We start from the raw sequence: 23,947 nt of genomic DNA, 5'->3' as shown, positions 1-23,947 counted from the left end.
ATGAAGACAAGGTCTCATGTACTCCAAACTAGCCTTAAACTCACCATGTAACCAAAGATGAATTTCTCATCCTCTTGCCTTCACCTCTTGGGTGCTGGGATTACAGGTGTATGTGCCATCATGCCTGTTTTATAGGGCTGCATGCATTTGATGCAGCACTCTAGCGACTGAGCTACAGCCCCAGGCTGATGTATTATTGCTAACTTATATTGCTCCTTTACTAAGTCACATACCATCCATCTTTATCTGGGTCTTATTAAAGGGAGAAAGAAGGAAATCCTACTTATAAAATAAGAATAAGGGAATAAGGATCTGGGTGGTGGTGGCACACACTTGTAATCCCACACTCGAGAGGCAGAGGCAGGCAGATTTCTATGAGTTTGAGGCCAGTCTGGACTACAGAGCTAGTTCCAGGACAGTCAGGATTATACAAACCCTGTCTCAAAAAAACAAAAAAACAAAAACAAATTCCAAGTTGAAAATTAGGGAAACCTAAGATGAAGAAATTCTAAGGTGATTAAAAAAATTACCTAAAAAAATAATTTTAAAAATACATACAGTTAACCAAGATACTTCTCAGCTGAGAAAGATTGAAAAAAGCAAGATATCTTGTTGACTGATTTTGTTTCCAGTTTTTGATCATTTATTGAGTATGCTATGGATATAATACATAAAATACGATGTAATGGAAGGATAGTGTCCCTTTTTGTATCTCAAGAACTTAGAGTCCATCAGTAGTAATTATACAACTAGCACCCATAGCAACCTTTTAAAAGAAACCTCATTTTTAGTGAGAGCATTGCCCAAAAAATGTTCACCTGGCTTGCTAGAACAAAGAACCTACAAGATTTTATGTGTGTATGCTTCTCCACTGTAAGAAGGAATACTTACACACTTATCCCTGAGGGCAAAAAAAATATCTGTCATTCCATTGCTAAAATGAACACTTAGTAGAAAAACTCTGGCCTGCTCACAGTCATATACAAAACGTTGCTACCTGTAACTACTGAATCTCCTACTTTGAATTATTTCATGAAAAAAAATAAAAAAAACAGTCTATGACTAGACATAATGGTACATGGCTGAAGTCGCAGCTCCTAAGGAGCCACAGAAGGGGGATCACTTCAGCTCATAAATTCAAGTCCAGCTTGAGACCCAGAGTGAGACCTTCCTCCAAAAATCAAACAATAAAAAGCATCACATGATAATTATATAATGTTCTTTCCTCTCTAAAACTAAAGAGACAACATGAAAATGGCATCTAAATGTGTTATTGTGAAATTTTCAAGCTGAAACACCAAGTCTCATTTTTTAGGAATAATTGTTGTTGATAATACATGTAGATGCGCTGTGTCCAGGTTAGCGTCATACACATTTTTTCTGCCTCCACTTCCTAAGTGGTAGGATTACAGGCATGTGCCACCATAACTAGCTCTTTTGCTTTGTTTGGGGTTTTGGTTTTTGTCTCATTTTGGAGAGAGCCATATCTTCTGTTTTTTTTAAGACAGATTCTCTATGTGGTTCCAGCTGTCCCAGAACTCACTATATAGACAAGGCTGGCCTTGAACCCGCAGAGATCTGCCTGCCTTGAATGCTTTAAAGCCACGCAGCACCGTGCCTTGTCCTTGTCTGTTAGTACTCTTGAGTACATTTCTGAGAACTTTGAAAGTTTAACTTTTTTCATATTAAAAACAAATAAAAAATTAAGACAGTTTTTAATATGAATTTTTGTTGTAGCTACATGCAGTACCAATTAGGAATGTCCTTTTATAAAAAAAAATCCTCTCTAAAGTACTTGGTTATTGAGTAAATTCTTTCAAATTTAAGTCATAGAGGAATCTGAACCTGTGATTACAAAGAGTGTCAGAGTTTTTTGTATATATTATATCCTCAAATGAAAGGATTTCCAGAAACCAATTCTACTATGCTTTTAGTTAACCTAAAAATTTCAATATGCATGTATTCTTATGAAAATAATACAAAAAGTTGGGTAATGAGTTTATGTGGTGATTAAAAATAAATTTTACTAACAGATTATCTTCTGTTTTAGAGTCCCGTATATAAATTACTGAACTTTAGTATCAACAGTCAGGCCTGACCAAAACAAAAAAATGTGGCTAATGAATTTAAAATCATGTTAATTAGTTGTTTTCCTTTTACTTTGTTTTGTTTCTTTTAAAGACAGAGTCTTAGGGTGTGTTCCTGGCTGACCTGGAATACACGAAGTAGCCCAGACTGGCCTTGAACATCTAGTAATCTGCCTTTACTTCTCAAATGCTGGGGTTTTAAAAGATGCAACTACCATGCCTCACTTAGTTTTTAGAAGTTATTTAAATGGTATTACTTCCCTGATTTTTTTTAGTTGTTACCCTTAATATATTTCCTGACTTCCATGACTATTTTCATCTATATTGAGCTATAATCCCTTGTAGAAATTATGTGATTTAATTTATGATATATAAAATCCTGGTAACTGTAACATAAAAACCTTCTTCAAAAGGAAGTTTTGAATTAGGCATATGGTATTGAATGTCTTGAATCTGCATTGGAGAAGCAGAGGCAGGCAGATTTCTGTGAATTCCAGACCCACCTTGTCTATGTATCAAGTTCCAGGTAAACCCAAGCTATATAGTGAGACCCTGTCTCCAAAAAGAAGTAGTTGTTGTTGCTGCTATTGCTGTTGTTTTGAGTCCTTTACTTTGAGCTAATCATTTTGACAAAACCTATTTCTGCCTGTCAGTTTCAGATGATAGTGAACTTCCAACAAGTACAACCCTGAAGGCCTCAGAGAAATCCACAATGGAACAGTTGGTGGAAAAAGCGTGTTTCAGAGATTATCAGCGCTTAGGTTTGGGAACCATAAGTGGCAACTCCTCCCGTTCAAAACCAGAGTATTTCCGAATCACTGCCTCTAACCGGCTGTATTCACTATGCAGGAGGTAAGTGTGAAATCAAAGAACTCCAAAAAGAGACCTTTCTTTATTATCCATTCGAATACTTTTAAGAAAGTATTTCATAAACAAGATCCCAGACTTAAGAGATAAGTTTTATGCAATATTAGTTGGCATCCCATTTGTATCCTCAGAACAAGTAGGTGACTAAAAACTACCTCTGCTACAGCAGAAGGTAGCAGCACTTGTTCCCTCTCTGTGTTTTCCTTATTTGCTGTTTCGGGCATGTGTGTGAGGATGACCTAAAGTAAGAGTAGCATTTTCCCAGGTGGGTGGAAGAGAAGAATACCTGCTGTAGGCCTGAGGTCCACAGACGTTTTCCCGAGCCAGATTGCAGACCATGTGGCCGCTTATTGCAGGGGTTAAACTCTGCCACCAAAGCAGTCGTAGACTAAGGAGTGAGCACATGTGATGGACTTTGGCCACAAGCTTTGATTTGCTGACCCAAATATAGATAGGGGCGCTCCTGTATTGTCTACTTATGTTTTCCTAAGATACTACTTAAAGAATGTAAATAATGGGGGCTGGAGAGATGGCCCAGTGGTTGAGAGCATTGGCTGCTCTTCCAGGGTACCCAAGTTCAACTCCCAGCATTCATATGGCAGTTCTTACCTGTCTGTAACTCCAGTTCCAGGAGATCTGATGCCAATGCACATAAAATAAAGTTAAATAAATTTTTAAAAAAGAATGTAAATAAGCACATCTGTTCTGTGTTTCTTGCCACTTCTTGCTGTTTTCTAAAAATGTTTTTTTTATTTTATGCTTTACTATCTATGAAAATATATTCTTTAAAACTATATTCCACCTTACACAAATTTAATACTTTGATTACACAGTAGGTGATTTTACTTGAATTTATAAATTTCATTAAGTAGCTCTACAAAGCACTTTGTAAATTGTAAGCCTTGTCTGTATTTTAGCAAATTGCCTTAGCTGGGCAGTGATGGCTCAAACCTTTAATCCCAGCATTTGGAAGGCAGAGGCAGGCAGATCTCTGTGAGTCTGAGGCCAGCCTGGTCTATAAGAGCTAGTTCCAGGACAGCTAGGGCTGTTGCACATAGAAACCCTGTCTCAGTAAATAAATAAATGAATGAATGAATGAATGATAGTTGCCTTAATGTTGCTGTTAGTCTCAACTCTACTTGTTGAAAAACTATAGGTTTATTGTTTTAAATGGTTTGCATGATTTTGTAAAACTTAGGAAACAAGTTGGGACTATAGTTTGAGACTATAGCCAAGGAAAATATTTGCATGAAAAACTTAAAAAATTGGGACTCTAAATAGACAGTCATTTTCTGGGCTTCTGTCCTTCACAGTAACTCCTCCTCATAAATAAATACAAGTGGAATTGTCGCTGTGATATCCTGCTAGGAAAAGCTTGGTATCAGAGTCATGTCTGCTAGTAAGAGAACAGACTTCATCATCTATCACTCCAACCTGTCAGAAACAGTAAAATCTTTTCTTTTTTATTGTAAGCTTATGACTATTGTCCTGGTTAGCATTTTTTGTAATTAAAATATAATTACATCATTTTCCCCCTTCCCTTTCCTCCTAACCCCTCCCATCCATCACTACGCCTTTGCTCTCTTTCTAAGTGATGACGTGTGTGTGTGCGCGTGTGCGTGTGTTGTATAAATACCACCGTCTCGGTCCATATAAATGTTGCTGTTGTCCTAGTTACCTAGTTGTCCTAGGATTACTATTGCTGTGGTGAAACACCATGACCAAAGCAAATTGGGGAGGAAAGGGTTTATTCAATCACAGTTCATCACTAAAAGCAGTGAGGACAGGAACTCAAGCAGGCCAGGAACCTCGAGACAGGAACTGATGCAAAAGCCATGGAGGGGTGCTGTTCATGGCTTGCTTCCCCTGGCTTACTCAACCTGCTTTCTTACATACCAAGGACCATCTGCCCTGGAGTGGCCCCACCCACCATGGCCTGGGCCCTCCCCCATCAATCACTAATTAAGAAAATGCCCTACAGGCTTGCCTACGCCTGAGCTTACGGACACATTTTGTCAATTGAGACCCCTCCTCTAATGACTCTAGCTTGTGTCAAGTTGACATAAAACTAGCCAATATGTGTGTGCCATGCGTGTGTGTGAGTGTGTGTGTGTGTGTGTACACACATATGATTTCAGGGCTAATCACTTGGTATTGGATAACCACTTTAGGGACTCTTCCCTGGGTAAGACTATTTCTCCACTCTCAACATTTCTTAGTTACCAGTAGTTCTTTATGTAGGATTGAGGCCTGATGGTCTTTCCCTGTCCACTTTCTCATGTCTGTTGCTGTCTTAATAGAGCATTGTTGGAACACTTCTTATTAGAAGGATTTATGGTAAAGTAAAAGAATATATATCAAGCAAACTATTGGAAGGAAATAGAAAACCAGTCCTGTCAAGGAGGAAAGAGAGGGGGAAGAAAGAAAAGAGAAATACAGAGAATACAAGAATGAGATCAAAGACTTTCACACATATCAATAAGAAATTATAAATTGACTAAGTCTCCAATTAAAAGAAAGGGATTATGGAGAGCTTTTAAAAAGTGTTCTGCTGCTGTTACGGGACGTGATTAATGTACAAAAATGCAAAAGGGTGGAAACTAAAAGGTTAGGAAAATACATCTTGTGAAACTGAAAACGAAAGCTGTTGTCACCATAAAAATGTCCAAGTAGACATTAAAGTAAAACTTACTAAGGAACAAAAAGGAAAATACTAAAAATAAAAGGCATCACTAGTAATAAAGACCAAGTTTTTACAGCTGCAGAACTGCATTGATGCTTGACATTCTATCAGAAAAAAATCCATTGATAAAATGAAGAGTATATAATAAGTTCTTATGGACAGAAAAACATTTTAGATACAATATACATTTATGGTTTTTATTTTAATTAAAAACTCTCAAAAATAGGAAATAGAAGCTATTCTTTATAGCTCACTCTGGTCTCACTCTGGCAGCAAAAGTCACTTAATGCTAAGGTGTTGAAAGCTTTTCTCTAGCATCTGAGCAAGAATTCCACTGTCACTTCTGTATAATGTTGTACTTAGCATGCTAAGGTGTGCAAAAGACTAGAAAAAAATTAGGAAACCTGAAGGAATCTACACATAAACTTTTAAAATTGGCAAGTAAATTTGGTAAGGTAACTGGTACAAGTTGGCAATGCAGTAATTAGTTACATATAAACCAGAACCAAATTATTACAAAGAGAATTTTTTAAATGACAGTATTTAGGTGCTGCCAATTGTATATACAGTAACACTAAGGAATATTCACTACTTTGAAGTAAATCCCATGGAAGAGGTGCAGTACCATACTATGAAACATTGAGAAATATTAAGGTCATTAAAAGTTTAAATAGATATTTCAAGTTTTTGAATTAGAATGGTCCATATTTTAATACATGCATTTTCTTCAGAAGTTGCATTGAGCCTCAATGAAAAACCCAATAATAAAGGCTGAAAAGGTGATTGTAAGGTTTACATAGCAATGCAGAAGACCAAGAGTAGTTCAGGTAGGCTTATAGAACAATACTATTCAGACTTACTGCTGGCTATCAAGATTTTATTTAGCCAAAGTAATCAGGGATGGAGAGATGACTCTGCGGTTAAGAGCACATATTGCTCTTGCAGAGGACCGAAGTTTGGTTCCCATAGCCCATGTTACGGAGGGGTTCACAACCTCCTACAGCTCCAGCACCAGGGATTCTGATGGCCTCTTGTGGTTTCCATGGTTACCTACACTCATATACACATACCTACACAGACACAAACATGTTATTTAAAACATAATATGAAGTTTTTAAATATTTATTTTATTTTATATGCATTGGTGTTTTGCTTGCATGTTTGTCTGTGTGAGGGTGTCGGATCCCTGGAACTTGAATTACAGACAGGTGTGAGCTGCCGTGTAGATGCTGGAATTGAACCCAGGTCCTCTAAACCATCTCTCTAGTCCCAATGGTACAAATCTTAAATAAAAGAAGTACTGTCAAAAAAAATTCCTACAGCAGTTAAGATAGTCTTGGAGTAGCATAAGCAGACTGATGGTACAAAGAAGAACTATAAGAGCAGCCTCACACATGGACATGTGGTTTCAGAGAAAAGCTGTGGATGGAAGTTTTTGGTTTTTTAATAAATAGTCCTGGAGATACATAAATATAAGAAAAAATAATCTTGACTCCAGCTTTACATAAAAACTCAATTCCCATTGATTTATAGACTTACATATAAGATGTTTTTAAAATAAAGCTTCTGGAAAATTGGAGAATAGCAAGGCAGGGGTGGCCCACACCTTTAATCCCAGCACTCAGGAAGCAGAAGCAGATAGATCTCTGAGTTTGAGGCCAGCCTGGTCTATAGAGTAAGTTCCAGGACAGCCAGGGCTACACAGAGAAACCCTATCTCAAAAACAACAAAAGAGAAAGAAAAGAAAGAAAGAAAGAAAGAAAGAAAGAAAGAAAGAAAGAAAGAAAGAAAGAAAGAAAGAAAGGAGAATATTTTTTAAGACCTTGAGATACAAATAGGTTTCTTGGGACAAGAAAAGCGTTACCCACAGTGTATGCTGATCAATTATAGCACTCCACGTCTGGACTAGCATGAAGAAAGCCAAGAAGAGCCAGAGGCCTGTTCACACCTATAATTTCAGCACTCTAAAGGCTGAAATGGACAGCATGGGCTACAGTGAGAACATGTCTCGAGATAAAAGAAGGAAGAACAAAAGAAAAGGGATAAGGAAAGAAGTTAAAATGATAGCAGGAAATTTTAATAAACATTTCATTAAAAAGTGGTTATTTGGATGGGAAAAAAATTAAACACAGAGTCATCCATTCAGTAAATGAGCAAATGTTTGAACAGACTTATCCCAAAAGAAGACATATAAGTGTCCCATAAATATATGAAAAATGTTAGCCATCCTTAATCCTCAGAAGAACGCAAATTAATGCATTAATATTCTCTTTCCATCCCCAGTCAGAATGGATATTGACAGGACAATGATGGTGAGGATTTTAGAGAGGGAACCCTTTTATAATGCTGGTGAGAATATGAACTGATGTGATACTGGAAATCAGAATACTAGAATAGAATTTCCATATCATCTAGCTATACCATTGATGGATGTAAACTTGGATCTAAGTCAGCCTACTACAGATGCATTTGCCTGTCCATGTTTATTGCAGCATTGTAGTATTGGAGCAGCGGGCTGCGTCCCTGGCACCTGGCCGCGCGCGCACGGCTAGCTTTACCCGAAATAATTACACGGAAACTGTATTCTTTTAAACACTGCTTGGCCAATTAGTTTCAGCCTCTTATTGGCTAGCTCTTACATTTCAATCTAACCCATTTCTATTAATCTGTGTAGCCCACGAGCTGGCTTACCAGGAAAGATCTTAACCTGTGTCTGTCTGGAATGGGAGAATCATGGCGACTGCCTGACTCAGCTTCTTTCTCCCAGCATTCTGTTCTGTTTACTCCTCCCACCTATGTTTTAACCTATGGGGCCAAGCAGTTTCTTTATTACTTAACCAATGACCTTCCTCCATCACAGCATTATTCACAGTAGCCACAATATGGAAGCAGCCTAGATGCCCATCACAGATGAGTAAAGAGAATGTGGTGTACACACAACAGAATTTTGCTCAACTATAAAAAAATGAAATAAGCCGGGCGATGGTGGCGCACGCCTTTAATCCCAGCACTCGGGAGGCAGAGGCAGGCGGATCTCTGTGAGTTCGAGACCAGCCTGGTCTACAAAGGGAGTTCCAGGACAGGCTCCAAAGCCACAGAGAAACCCTGTCTCGAAAAACCAAAAAAAAAAAATGAAATATATCATTTGTAGGAAAGTGGGTGGAACTGGTGAACATCATGCTAAGCAAAATGAACTAGATTTGTAAATACAAATAGTATATCTTTCTTAATATGCAGAATCCATATTTAAATATGTATGACATGAAAGTAAAAGTACTTGTGAGGGGAAAGGAGTTTTGAAGAAGGAGGTAAGCAGGGAACAGGAGAAGGTAATGGAGGAAGACAAAATATCACATTTTCTCTTAGGAGGTGTGTGTGTGACCTGAAAGCAGGAAATCCTGTTTGATGGGAAAGCAATGGCCAAGAATTGAGAGGAGTGAAGAAGAGTGGGGTGATAAATACAGCTTTATTAATGTACTTAGCTCCAGAGATCTATATGCTTAAAATGAATAACATGGTAAATTTTATGCCTTGTTTTACTATATTTTGCCCTATAATAAAAAATCACCAAAAGGTTGCTGGATTAGTAGTCAAAGAGATAAAATATGTGTGATTCTTAAAATAAAGCAAATTGCTCTCTTTTTTTACTTGCAGATTAGGTACTCATACACTTTACTTCCCCAGAGTCCTGCCCTGAACTTTGAGAGCCAGTCTTTAAAAATAAACACATGACAATTAAGATATGCTGTAAGAAGTTCTCTGAAAATTAATTTTAAGTTTTTAATTAAAAAAATCATAACACAGACTTGGTGGCATATGCTTTTAACCCCAGCCCTTAGGAGGCAGAGGCAGATGGGTTTCTGTGAATTCAAAGCCAGCTTAGTCTCCATCAAATTCCAGGCCAGCCAGGGTTGACTATTAATAGACAAATAAACATCACTGTATAGTGCTAATTAAACAGTTAAACTTGTTTTACATTTGAACTTTTTGTTGTCACTCCAAAAATCATTTGGTTTTGACCCTTCCACTTCTCAGGCGTTCTATAGGTGGCTTTGTTCTCTGTTGTCACTGTTGTAAGTTGTTGACAGTTTGGCTTTTTCTCCTAATACAGACTTTTAATCCTAGTACTCAGGAAAGCAGGGGCAGATGGATCTCTGTGAGATTAAGGCCATATTGGTCAGTTTAGCAAGTTCTAGGCCGAAAAGGGCTACATGATAAGACCCTGTTTCAAAAAAATTGAGTTTAATGAACTTCCATATTTTATGATACATGTCCATCAACATGTTTCTGCATGTTCAAAATTCACAGTGATAACTGCAGTTTGTACTTTTATTATCTCCTTCCCCGTATTTCTTACCCTTCTCTTCCCCAATCACTCTTTCTCTCCTGCATTCCTGAAGCTATCCTGGCCTTTTAGTCATACCTCAAGCTGTACAAGACAGCAGTTTACCAAGAGTAGCCCGCTGCTATCGACACAACCGCCTACCCGTCGTGTGCTGGAAGAACTCAAGAAGTGGTACTCTGCTCCTCCGATCTGGGGGATTCCATGGCAAGGGAGTTGTTGGTCTTTTCAAATCACAGAACTCCCCTCAAGCTGGTAAGCATATCTGTACAGCACAGCTCTCACAGAAGAGTGTTCTTAAGCCTCCTCCAGGCACAGTATCTGGACCTGTGGACTCAATTCCCTGGGAAAGTGAGGCAGGGTCACCTGATCTCTGAAGTTTGAGGGCATCCTGAATAAGACCAGAGAGAAGGAGTCTTCCCAAGGTACAGGGAGTATAACCTAGGTCCAGCTACATCACCACACCCTTTTCACTGTGTCTCATGCAGAATATGCAACACTGCACTTAAGTGAAGATGGGTGCAGGCGTGTGGGACTCCACGCTGATTTTAACATCTTTCTTACCATATCTGATCTTTTCTTTTCTTGGTTTTTGACAAATAATAGTCTTTGGTTCTGGCAAGCCAGAATATCTATTCTTGGAAACTAGACTGTACCAGTCTTTGTACTCTTTGTTTCTGAAAAGTATCCAGGTACATTTAACAGCTACAAAGATAAATATGAATTTTGTCTTGTATGGCATGTGAATATATATAAATGGTAGCAGTATACCCAACCAGAATGAAGCTTTTGGTGGTCTCAGACAAAGAATATTTTAGGAAACTAGGGAAATAGTGATATAGTTCCTTGTCCCAGGAAAATTTGTAAGTACCATAACCAAGGTAGTCAAGTCTTTTTTTTTTTTAATTTATTTATTTATTAAAGATTTCTGTCTCTTCCCCGCCACTGCCTCCCATTTCCCTCCCCCTCCCCCAATTCAGTCTCCCCCCAGCCCGAAAAGCAATCAGGGTTCCCTGTCCTGTGGGAAGTCCAAGGAACCCCCACCTCCATCCAGGTCTAGTAAGTTGAGCATCCAAACTGCCTAGGCTCCCACAAAGCCAGTGTGTGCAATAGGATCAGAAACCCATTGCCATTGTTCTTGAGTTCTCAGTAGTCCTCCTTGTCCGCTATGTTCAGAGAGTCCGGTTTTATCCCAGGCTTTTCCAGACCCAGGCCAACTGGCCTTGGTGAGTTCCCAATAGAACATCCCCATTGTCTCAGTGTGTGGGTGCACCCCTCGCGGTCCTGAGTTCCATGCTCGTGCTCTCTCTCCTTCTGCTTCTGATTTGGACCTTGAGATTTCAGTCCTGTGCTCCAATTTGGGTCTCTGTCTCTGTCTCCTTTCATGGTAGTCAAGTCTTAAGCGACTTTTTTCATGGTTTCCAATTAAACTTTGACCCACTAAAATATTAGGTATGATTTGGGGAATAGCATTCTTTTTTCTTTAGAACCCAAAATTTTGGGTCAAAAATCTAGAAGACCCATGTGGTTTTTGAGATCATCTACACCCCTCATAATTTGCTTGATTAAGGGCATCTTGCGCGGTACTGTATTGTGCCTGGGTTGGATTTTCATCAGTGTTGTAATAAAAGAAAGTTTGATTTTATCACTCTCTGTGTTGGGGAGCTCTCCCAAGCCAAAGTATGTATATTAGATCAGAAGCAGATAGAACTGCAGAAAAGCTGTGAGTTCGGGAGCACTGGCAAGCATATTTCTGAACATTCAATAGGAAAGTTATTCCTCCATGTTATGATTTATCTGATAGGAATTTTGTTGTTATATTATAGTATGTATTTTATATTTCTGAATAAGTGCATTTGTTTATTTTATGCTTTGGTGTTTTTCAAATTGGGATGTACCTCCTAATTAATATGATCAGAAAGAATAGTGTCATACTTGAAAATGGCACGTGAACCTTATATTTGTTGATGCCTTAGAGCAAATAAAAATAATGTTATTTTTTGTGTGTTCAAGGTACAAGAAAATGTATGATTTTTCTGTCCTTTTAGTATACCTCTTCAGATGCCTCTGCCTGCCAACTATGTAGTACCCACTTGTGATCCCAGCATTTGGGAGAGGTGGAGGCAGGAGGATCAGTATGTCAAGGTCAGCCTCAGCAACATAATGGCTTGAAGGCTAGTCTGTAACATGAGGCCTTTATCAGAAATTAAAATACATAAATAAAGGACTTGAACCCATTTCAGTGATTCAGTTTTGCTTCACACAAACTAGGCTGATATTCCTGCCAACTATTTGCTTTACAGTTGTTTGTATTTGTGCCTACTTTCTGCCCCTCTTTTAGAAGGACCAGGGCATGTAGCAGAAGTGACTCCCATATTCCTCCTGTCTTCCTCTGCTCTTCCAGCAACAGAGCCCCCACAGGCCCATGTCACCTGTTACTCCTGTTAGGGCATTCTCAGCTCTACCTGTTCTGGAATGCCAAAGAAACTTACTCTATCCTCACTGCTTCCACACAGTAGCATGGGCAGGATGTGAAGAGATCATCAGGGAGATGTTGTTTGTGAATCTTCATTTTGATTGTATCAATACATGTGTATTTAGAATCAGAGTCCTGTGCTGGCTTTCCAGTCTTGGGCCCTTTATGGGAGAATGATGAGCAGTTGAGAAATAGATGTGAAACCAACATCAAAAGACAAGCCACATAATTGATCAGGCTTTAAATCTAACTGGTTTCTGTATTTGGGTGTGGTGGCATGACGTTATATAAAGAAAGTTTAAGCAAATATATTTAAGCTTAATTTATTAGCAGACTTTTATTTTATATATTTTTCTTTTGTATTATAGTTTCTACCTCCTCTTTAGAATCTTCCAGTAGCATAGAGCAAGAAAAGTACTTGCAAGCCTTACTGACTGCAGTTACCGTCCATCAGAAACTCAGAGGCAACAATACCCTTACTGTCAGGCCAGCACTTGCTCTGTCCCCAGGTAAGATCTGACAGTATTTTCTTGACAACTACTCAAAAAAGACAGTGTCTGTTTCTGAGATTAATCTCTTTAGATAAATGTTTTTAGTTACTTCAATATTACTCCTCAAAATTTTTACCCTGCAAGGCCATAACTTTAGCTTCTCTTACTTAGAAGTCAAAGTACCACTGTTAATGTCTAGTATTTAGTAACTATGTGTATTCAATTATTTTCTTTTAAAAGTAGTAATAAAACAATAGGAAGTATCAAACATAAAGTAATTCCTAAACCTTAAAATATTATTATGAAGTTGAATGTATAAATTTAAATCTGATTATTGAGTGTATAGTGATTAAAATTATCATATAAATTTGAAATTCCAAAAATTTCTTTAGCCTTTTATGATTTTGCAGAGTTTGTTTTCTGTAAATGTGGATGAAGCCATTAAGACTTGTACTAATATTCTGTTTCAGTTATCATGTGATGGAACCCCAAAGGGTTCATGTAGAGGTAACCCTGATGTGTTAGACAGGAGCATGTGACTGGAGAAACTGGTCTCTTTGGCTTTATCAGCTATCTGAATTACCTCAACATAAGCAGAAAGTGGCTTTTCTTGCAAAGTAACACCATGCATGCCTTGCTTCATTTATCATTGGATTCTCTGATTGCACTTGCCAAACCTAACTCTATAATCTTTCAAATATGTGTTATCTCTGATGAAATAATAACATTGCTGTGTTATCTCTAATAAAGCTTTTGGGAATTTAAAAAATGCAATGTTTGGCAGCAATTAGACTTGCTACACATGAAGATAACTTTTTGTCATTTGAGTAATGTTAACCTGAACACTATGGTTTTGTTCTTTTTTTTGTTCTGACTGACTTTAGGGACTGAAAGGAGGACTTCAAGAATGTCCACTGTGCTTAAGCAGGTAGTGCCAGGACATTTGGATGTAAACCCATCCAATAGCTTTGCTCGAGGAGGTTAGTAAGACCAATTTTATATGAGCACTGATACAAGCATAACAGAAGAGAACATTTTTCTAGATAGTAGATGTTTTAAAAATCAACTAATCATGTTTCTGAGTTGTTCTTAATTACCCTTCTCCAATGAATGACCAAATTTACTTCTAGTTTGATGACAAAGATGTTATGCCTTATGGAACAATGAATATAATTATTAATGGTATCATATATATTGATGGATTAGAGATAATTAGGAGGTGAGATAATTATGCTTACATGGTAACAACTCACTAAGTTCACTGGGTAAAAAGACTACGTACAAAATTAGAAGAGCTATCTGTCTGCGCTGTGTCTCCAGTACCTTTCATTTTACTAGTCTTGGAGGGTAAGCTAAAACGATATCTAAATTTCTCTCCCTTACTCTCTCTGGACATGAAGAGATAGAAGAGAGAGACATAGTCACTGCACTCTGGTCTCTACAAGTCGCTGCAAGATTCTTTTACTCTGCAAAGAAAATTCTAAACTGGGGGTCTTGACAGCAAAGTTCTACTGCTCCTTAGTGGAATCACCATCATAGGTTTTTCCTCTTGCTCCCATACAAGGATGACTTTCCTTGAAAACAAGCCACCCACATGACCTGGTTCTGCATGGACATTATCAGCTATCGGCAATTTCTTTCTTCCCAAAAATAGTACTTTGCATATACAAGCAACTCTCTGTTAGGAACATCTTTCTCATGTTTCTAAACTTCCACCAGCAGATAATGTTTACATGTCGGCTCTTGTTCAAGTGGTGTACACCTGCAGTCCTAGCACTCGGAGAGCTGGGACAGAAGGATAATAAGTTTGAGGCCAAACTAAGTATCAGGAGTGAGAAACTAAATCCAATTTCTTGCACTTGAGATCTTTGGCTTTAAAAGCTGTTCTGCTTTCTCTGTTGTAATTGTCTCTGAGTTTCCTCAGGTTCTCTGGCTGTCGTCCACTCACGAATCCTCTTCACTGTGTGGACTCTGCAGAGTCACATGCAGCACTCTGGGAGTCCTGGCGACTTCAGAGTGCCTTGTGGGGAAAGCCCCATCCTGACGCAGGTCCCTGCTAGAGTAATGCCACCTGTTTGCCACGTGCTGTTTTCTTAACATACTGGCCTAGAGAATTGCTTTTGGTCATAACTATGCTATCAGTTGTACCTATAAAATTTCACCCTTCTCAGTGTTTTCTAATATAGACTATTAATTGTGTTATAATTTGGATATTAATTCTATTCACTGGTATATTAACTGCTTTTACAGACCCTTTTCATCTATAGAGTCAATTACTGTTCTCAGAAAGACAAAAAAGAACAAATCATTAGTAAGGCGAAGGCAGAGTAATGTAAGTCATGAAGGAGAGTGGCCCTTACAGGCTGTGTTCTTCCTGAAATCCTCTTGATCCTTATTTCTAAATCTATGACATTCTTTTTCATCTAGAACTATTTATCTGCATCACCAGGTATGTTATGGTTATTTGGACATGACTTAATAGACTCAATGCTTTCTCCTAAGAACTATAAATACTCTGTAAATAATCCATTGCAGAATTTGGTTCAGAGACAACTTAAAAGCTATGTTTTAAAAAATTCAGATTCTTTTTTCCTTTTTGAAAACCATAAACATGCCCAGGTAGTCACTGAATGCCTCATCAAAGCCTTCTGAAATTACAGTTCTTCCCAAGAGCTTCCATCTTTCTGGAGTCGTGTTTCCAGCGAATTTGTTAGGCCTTGAGACTGTGGTGTTTCATTTCCTGGGGCTACTAGAGCAAATATCATAAATGGTGGCTTAAACAACTTTAGTCCCACAGTTTTGGTACAGCCAGAAATACAGAATCAAGGTCAGCATCCTGAGGGCTTTAAAGAAGCTTGTTGGATGACTGCCTTCTAGAGGCTGGAGGTTGTTTAGAAATCCATGGCATTTGTTTTCTTGTGGAGGCATCACTCAGATCTCTGTTTTCATCTTTATGTGACATTCTCTATGTCTGTGATGGTTACTGTTCTATTGCTGTGAAGAGGCACCATGACCATGACAACTCTTATAAAGGAAAACGTTTAATTGGGGGGACTTACAATTTGAGAAGTTTAGTCCATTATCTTCATGGCAGGACATGACAGTGTACAGGCCAACATGGTGCTGGAGAAAGAGCTGAAAGTTCTACATCTTGATCCACAATCAACAGGAAGCAACTGTGTGCCACACTGAGAGCACCTTGAGCATATGAGAGCTCAAAGCCCACCCCCAGTGTCACACTTCTCCAACAAGGCCACACCTACTACAACAACCTTCCTAATAGTTCTGCTCCCTATAGGGGCCATTTTCTTTCAAACCACTACAATATCTTTCCCCAAGTTTTTTTTTCTTTTTATAAGGATCCAGTCATAAGGTCTAGTCTATTCCAGTATGGCCTTATATTAACTAATTATGTCTGTACCACATAGTTTCCAAATACAGTTACTTCTGAGATTCCAGGCTCAGGATTTCAGTATTTGATTTTGAGCAGACACATAGCACCCATAACAAGTCACATGTAGTTTTCTTTTTTCTGGATTTTTTTAAGTTTAAGATACAAACTTCATTCTTTTCATTTTTTTCTTCAATGAATTTGAAGTAAGAGACAGTATATTTTTCTTTAGAATCCTGGGATTTCTCCTGTCATGAAGTATTGCCAGATTTTTATAAATGGTTACAACTTACCCTTTCTGTGTGCTTATAGTACTTGTGGGGTTGAAGTTAGGCCTCCTATATGCTAAGCAAGAACTTTACAGATGAATCATAGCCCAACCCCAGCTTTCTCCCTCCCCCGCTCCCCCTGTATTTTGAGACAGGGTTTCTCCGTAGCTTTGGAGCCTGTCTTGGATCTCACTCTGTAAACCAGGCTGACCTCGAACTTGCAGAGATCCACCTGTCTCTGCCTCCTGAGTGCTGAGATTAAAAGCGTGTACCACCACTGCCTGGCCCAACTCCAGCTTTCTGATGAACGTTTATACAGGTTGCATATCTTTTATCTCAGATGCCATGGACCAGATGTATTTGACATCTTAGAGTGATTTTGTTGTTTGTTTGTTTTAGATTGTGGAATATTTACACAGACTTTAATTAACGTGCTAAGCATCCTTCACCCAAAAATACAGAATCCAAAATCAGAAAGTTTTTGATCCATCATGTCGTCATCCAGATGTTTCAGATTTTAGAGCCCTTCAGGGATTGTCAGGAAATATAAGTCAGTAATTTTTTTCATTTAATTTTTAGTAGAATGCAACTTCCAGAAGACACCTAGATATTTTCATTTGTCCCCCAATACCCCACTCTTGTATTTTATTTTTATAAACTTCAAGAACATTTATCTATTCCCATATTTGGCTGGTGGCCTCTAAGATAAATTTAGGTTTAAAAATTGTCTTTCTCGTTTAGGACCCATTTTTTTCATATATGAAGTTATAGTTATTATTTCTGATCCCTTACCCAAATATTTCTTGCTATAAATTTTTTGTGAACTCGGTTTGTATGCTTATTACAGCTTTTTGCTCTCAACCAGTTGCCTGTCTCCTGACCCTTAAGCAGGTCTCATTCTTTCACTCTATCTCTTTACTGCCAAAGCCTCCCATAGTTTTCAAAGGCCCAGTGATTAACCATTATATACTGAGATTCACTTACTCCTCTATGGTCCTAGAGCTGCTTTAATATATCTTTCTCACTCTTTCTCTTTCTCTCTCTCTCTCTCTCTCTCTCTCTCTCTCTCTCTCTCTCTCTGGCTTTTTTTTTGATACAGGGTTTCTCTGTGTAACCCTAATATATCTCTTATGTGCATTTCTTCCATGTAAAGTTACAATTGATGGACGATAGGACGTTAAGTTTTTAAGTTTACATGATCTTGACATTCAGACGCGCAGTTGGATCAGACTGGGCAAAACTAGACACCTACAGCCTGCAGGTGCTTCCTTAGGCCTCCTGCAAGTCCAGGTCTCATTTCTGCCTGAGGGCTGGGCACTGCTTCTTTATCAGTCCCTTCATCACCCTGTGTCAGAAGAACCTCTTGTTTTTCTAGTTTTCCTCTTAGCCTCCTTTTTGCTCTTCTGTTTTCATATTCCTGTCTTTGACATACAGTCTTAATTTGGGGTTTACTTCTTATATCCATTGTATACTTTTCTTGCTCTAAGGAGCAGGTGAGCAGGACTTGAGATTGGCCATCACTGGTTTTCAGATCACTTTGTCTACAAGTTGATGAATTATAAGAAAGAGGATATATCTTTTTTTCACAAAAATTGCTTAAGAGCCGGACAATAGTGGCGCACGCCTTTAATCCCAGCACTCGGGAGGCAGAGGCAGGTGGACCTCTGTGAGTTCTAGGACAGCCCGGTCTACAAGAGCTAGTTCCAGGACAGGTTCTAAAGCTACAGAGAAACTCTGTCTCACAAAGCCAAAAAAAAAAAAGCCACTTAAGATGTGAATAGCATTATTTTTTTTATTTCAAAGTATAACCTTGAAGTAACTTCTTCAAAAATAGATATTTCAGCTATTTAAAATTAACTTTGCCAAGTTTCCATAGCAAGCAGCAATCTATTTAGTGTTGAACCGTTTCAGTGCAGCATTGACTGACTGTATCTGTGTCTTGTGTACTGAGCTAGGTGTAAGGTCACATTGAGAGTAAACTATGTCACCAACAGATCCAACTTAAGCATCACTTTCCCTTCTCTCTGAAAGTTGGTCTGAACAAAGTAACAATGTGTCCCATGAGACAAATGAGCCACATCATTCCCTCACTGGCACAGTCCTCGCAGCCACTTCTGGACAGGTCCAAGTCGCATGGTTACACAGGCCACTATTGAAGGTTTATCCTCTTTGAGAAATTAAGGCAAGATTAATTAAGTTTAATTAATTAATTAAGTTTCAAGTCAGGTTGGGCACAGCGTAAGTAAGCAGCCCTTACTCGGGTGTCATTTGGCTATTAAGGCCATGAGTACCTATTATTTCTTGCTTCCAAGGGAGTGAGATAGGAATGAACATCATTTCCAATGATTTTTTTCCTGTTATTAGATTTGAGATCATGTTTTATGCAGTTTTTACATTGTAGAGATAATAATGTTATTAGTAATTCTGAAAACAGTTATTTCCCTTGATTGATTTGAATAGTTCTTTTTCTCTGGAAATAATGTAACTACTCACCATTTTTGTTATTACCAGGTAAAGTTTTCCATAGTCACAAAACTCTTTCTGTCTAACGGGTAAAAATATTACTCAAATTACAAAAGTATTTTCTCAAATGTTGCCTATCATTTTGGTGCTAATAAGAATTTTAAGAGAAGCCATTTACTTCAGCCATCACAATTTGTATTGGTGGTATTAGGTATTGTCACAGGATCATGAATTTTTGCTGATTGCAACTTATTTATGAAATATAAATATAATTTCTGAGTGCACAGGAGAAAGGAAGATGCTGTGGCAATCTTAATGCTCACTGCAGAACACGCCCTCAGTTATCCCAAATGGTTGCTAGAGCTTCACTGTTCCCTTGCTCAGAGAACAGATCTGTGGGACAACACCTCGTTTTTGCCACTCTCCTTCAGTGTGAGGGCCAGTGTACTTCTAACATTAACACATATACCCAAATTCCCTACTTTTATTATATAGACTTATTTCTGTCTGACAGTCTTCAAAAGCTTGTTCCATTTGGTATAATTTTTTAGTGGCACCCTCTGCTGTGCTGTCCATTTCATTGCGCTTACAGTGTTTATAAACAGGTGCTGAGAATTCATCCAGTAGACACTCAATTCATCTTTTTTGTTATTGGGAAGCTTTCTGTTTGTTAATTAATACTTGTATTTGTATTTTCCTCCAATGTTAACTTAACCTTAAAAACTAAACATTCTTCTCTTACTCGATTGCTCTGATGTTTGCTGCTGTATACATTTCATTTCTTCTGTCTTTAACCTTACCTACCAGTGCATGGGTACAGAGACAAATGTTTCACTCAGTCAAATCCCAAATCTTCAGCTAAGGAAACAGTTCATAATCAAGGTATTGTATTATGTGTCCCAGTGTGTCATATTTTACCATCACTTTCATATGATAGTTAATATTACAAATAACTTTTTATGTTTGTCAAATTATATTCTTTAGTTTCATTTGTATTATGAAATTCCTGTGATTCCACTTAAAAACCATTTGCCATGATGCCTAAGGAAAACTTGCAGATTACATAGAAAAATACCTTCCTTTTAAACAGAAATCACCTTCCCTTTTCTTTCTAACTGGTCTATTAAGCTCCAGAAATGCTGATAGAGAGAGAAGGTAACAGCATTATTGAGGCAACTTCTAGTGATTTAGAAACAAGGTTTGATTTTATCATTGGGGAAAGATTCTGAAATAGCCTTTTCCGGTTTATACAAGAAAACCCAACTTTGGGGAGGTCTTCCAGCCCTCACCCCATCTCTGCAGCCTTAAAGGTGCTGTAGGGTTAAGTTGAGAGTTAGTATATGCCTCTGTGGATGCTCAACATTTGAATCATCTCACACAGGAAGTCCTTGATATCTCTAATGAATAGAAACTTGGTTTATATTACTTATACAGTAAGGCTCTTCTGTCTGTTTAGTGTGTATGGACGTTCTCCTGAAAGATGTCTGCTTCTGACTGTATATTTTCAATACACCTAAATTAAGTGTAGTGCACATTACTAAATTTATAAATTCTTTCTTTTATGAATACTCTATGAAAGAATGTTTAGTGGTTTAAAAGTAGGTCATTTTTTTTACTTACCCACATATGCATTCTATACCCAGCATTAGTAAGTTTCTGGTTTGTCTCATGATGTAGTTTATTCCACTGAGTAAATAAGCAGAAGAGCAGGCCTCCCGTGACGCCTGAGAGCTGCAGAGACCCGTGCTCAGGCCCCTCCTTGTCTCCTGCCGCCACTGCTCCCTGCATCGCACACTCTGCTTATGCTCTCATATTTACTTTAAATACCAAGTTTGTGTCAGCATGAAATGAGATATGATTTACTAAATTCTTCTAAATCTAAGACAAAGTGATTTTAAACTACTATATCAAATAATGTTTATATTGCAAAAAATAAGTGGCAAATGATTATGATCCATGGCTTAGACTGATTACCTGACATCCCCACTAAAACTGCTCAGAGCATGTGTCTTACTGTCATCCCCACATTTTCTCATTCCATTTTCTCACTTTTGTGAAGGCGTATGGGCAAGTCTTCGTTCCAGCACGCGTTTGATCAGCTCTCCAACATCCTTCATCGATGTTGGTGCCAGGCTGGCAGGCAAGGATCACTCAGCCTCCTTCAGTAACAGCACCTACCTACAAAACCAGCTCTTAAAACGACAAGCTGCCCTTTATATATTTGGCGAAAAGTCACAACTAAGGGTAAGCTTTTTTTTTTCTCTCACTTGGCACCATAAAGGCAGCTTATAAACCCTATCACAAACTAACTTTACCATAAGGGGAAAATAAAGCTTAGTTCTGAACCGGGCATGGTGTGGACAGAGGAGGACCAGGAGTTCAAGGCCAGCCTCCACTGTATGAGAACCTTGTCTCAAGAAAACATAGGTAAGGTTAGAGAGATAGCTCCACCAGTAAAGCACTCTTACTGCGCAGCATAAGGACTTGAATTCCATTTCCAGTACCCACATTAAAAACTGGGATGATCGTGCATTCCTATGGTGTTAGCACTGGGTCAAACAGGAAGATCTCTGGAGCTCACTAGTTGGCCAGCAAAGCTCAGGTCCCATTGAAAGACTCTGTTTCAAAAAATTAAAATTATAAATAAATAAATAAATAAAAATAAAAAACAAAGTAGATGATTGATGGGGTGGAAAGATAGTTCAGCAGTTAAAGTGCTTGACATGCAGAGTGAGGCCCCAGAAACCCACTGGAAATGCTGGATGGACATGCCAGCCTGCCTGTAATTCCAGCCTGTCAAGGCAAAATCAGGATCCCCCGACCAAACTGGCTAGCAAGACTAACCATATTAGGAGATCTGGTTTGACTGAGAGACTCTGCCTCGATGAATAAGATAGAAGAGCAACTGAGCACGAATCCTGACATCACTCTGAACCTTTTTGTGCATACTTGTGTTCATACACACACATGAAAAATGGAAAAAGAGAAAGGGAAAAAAATAGACAGCTTCTGAGGAGCTACATCCAAGCTTGACCTCTTGACCTCCACACAAACCTGCATGTGCATGTTGTTCACCATGCATTTACATGTATAACCAAACACAAGAACATGTGGACCAAAAGAATGTTTAATTTTTTTAGTTAGCTATTTATATGTGTGTATTTATATATGTATATTTATGTATGGATGGTTCTGTGAAGTGCATTTTATTATTCATGAGGATGAATATTCATAATCTTTTTTAAAACAAAAGATATCAGGAAGTATAAATACAAAAGAGAAATAAGGCTTATTTAGACTGTATTTCCACTGTCTTCATTCAGTTCTCATAGGCATCTGTGCTCTATAAATAAATAGCCTTTATTCTGTGAACTCTTGATACAGAAATTTGCACTGCATTCGAAGACAAGGAAAGATAAGGCCTTGTTTATTACGTAACATTTTTTTCAAACTTTTCAGACCTGTATACATAGAGATACGGGTTCTAAGGTCAGATAATTCAAAATATCAGCTGTTTTAGCCTGTTACTGTGCTAAAGGGCTTTGCTATGTAAAATTTTATAAATTGTAAAAATAGTATCTGCTTCCAGAATCAACAGTAATTTTTTAAGTTCAATGTTTTCCAAGTCGTGCATTTAAAAAATAAATGTTGAGCCATCCCAGTGGGTAAAGATACTTCTTACCACAAAGTCTGATGACCTAAATTCAATCCTCAGAGCCTGCAGAACAGGTGTGCTAACAACCCTAACCTCCAGAGATGCTGTGGCATGTGCCCACCTCCACACACAAAAATAAATAAATAATAAATAAACGTTTGTGGGATTTTTTTTTTTTTTGGTTTGTTTTGGTTTTCCAAGACAGGGTTTCTCTGTGTAGCAGCCCTGACTGTCCTAGAACTTGCTTTGTAGATCAGGCTAGCCTTAAACTCAGATATCTGCTTGCCTCAGCCTCCCAAATGCTGGGATTAAAGGCATATGCCACCACCACCTGGCAAATAAATATAATTTTTTCAGCTAAAATAATGTTATTTCTGTCAACAAATATAAAGTGGAAGCATCTGTTAGTTCAGAAATCTCCTCAAAGTCTAGCACTGAGCAATCCAGACAGACCTTTGGCTGAACCATAGAGCAGAGGCTGTGTGCGAGCTACTCTCAGCAGGAACCCACATGTTTGGCCCTTGCAATGCCAACGACTGAGTCATCTCTGCTGTAACAGGCTGGCATGGCTAACTCTTTCCCATTACCTAGACAGCTGCAACCAGTTAGTCACAGCCTAGAAGGTAAAGGCCGTGAAACCTTTAGGTAATGCTCAGATTTAAAATTTGCATACATGTCTTCTGACACAGCACTTAATTATGTGTCTAGAAAATAGAACTCTTTTCCACAGCAAGCAAAGGTTGCCTGCGTAGTGCTTGTTTTTGGCACACTTATATGACCTGAACTTCCTCCCCAGGTTTGACTATCTGAATATTCAACCTCTGGTATTCCCTTTCTGTATGAGGTCTCAGAGGAACTGCGTGATCATGGATGGATAATTAGTGAGAAAGACAGACCACTTAGGATCTTTCCTTTCTTTCTTTCTTCCCTTCCTCTTTTTTCTTACTTGTGTCTATCAGTAAGTCTCATATATGTTATAGATTCTAGCTGTTGTTGGTGATTTTCTGTTGCAACTACATACCTTTGTATCCCAACAAAGGAAGCAGAAAGAGAACAGAACCCAGGTCCTCATGCCTGCAAGCAAGCACGTTACCAGCTGAGCCACTCCTACAGTCCTCTTCTTAAAAAAATATTGTTTTGTTTGTTGAGACAGGGTCTCTATTAATGTATCCCTAGCTGTCCTGGAACTCGCAGTGTAGACCAGGATGGCCTGGAATTCACAG

At 38.4% G+C, this 23,947-nt stretch overlaps 1 protein-coding gene across 4 annotated transcripts in view; it reads left to right on the top strand.

The window, feature by feature from the left end:
* Nucleotides 1–23,947, top strand: part of Sbf2 (SET binding factor 2) — a 395,017-nt gene that overhangs the window by 331,184 nt on the left and 39,886 nt on the right. The window contains exons 26-30 of one of the 4 annotated variants that reach the window (XM_075971873.1): nt 2,741–2,939; nt 10,038–10,234; nt 12,824–12,964; nt 19,877–19,951; nt 21,129–21,313. In XM_075971873.1, coding sequence (XP_075827988.1) covers nt 2,741–2,939; nt 10,038–10,234; nt 12,824–12,964; nt 19,877–19,951; nt 21,129–21,313 — 797 coding nt within the window. Of the gene's footprint in view, nt 1–2,740; nt 2,940–10,037; nt 10,235–12,823; nt 12,965–13,416; nt 13,686–13,830; nt 13,927–19,876; nt 19,952–21,128; nt 21,314–23,947 lie in introns of those variants that run through there. The other 3 variants (XM_075971872.1, XM_075971874.1, XM_075971875.1) reach the window with 3 other exon arrangements.

The sequence above is a fragment of the Microtus pennsylvanicus genome, chromosome 5 (genome assembly GCF_037038515.1).
Source record: "Microtus pennsylvanicus isolate mMicPen1 chromosome 5, mMicPen1.hap1, whole genome shotgun sequence".
Classification (NCBI taxonomy): Eukaryota; Metazoa; Chordata; class Mammalia; order Rodentia; family Cricetidae; genus Microtus; species Microtus pennsylvanicus.
Note: the sequence above shows the minus strand (reverse complement) of the source record. Positions and strands in the feature narration are given on the sequence as shown.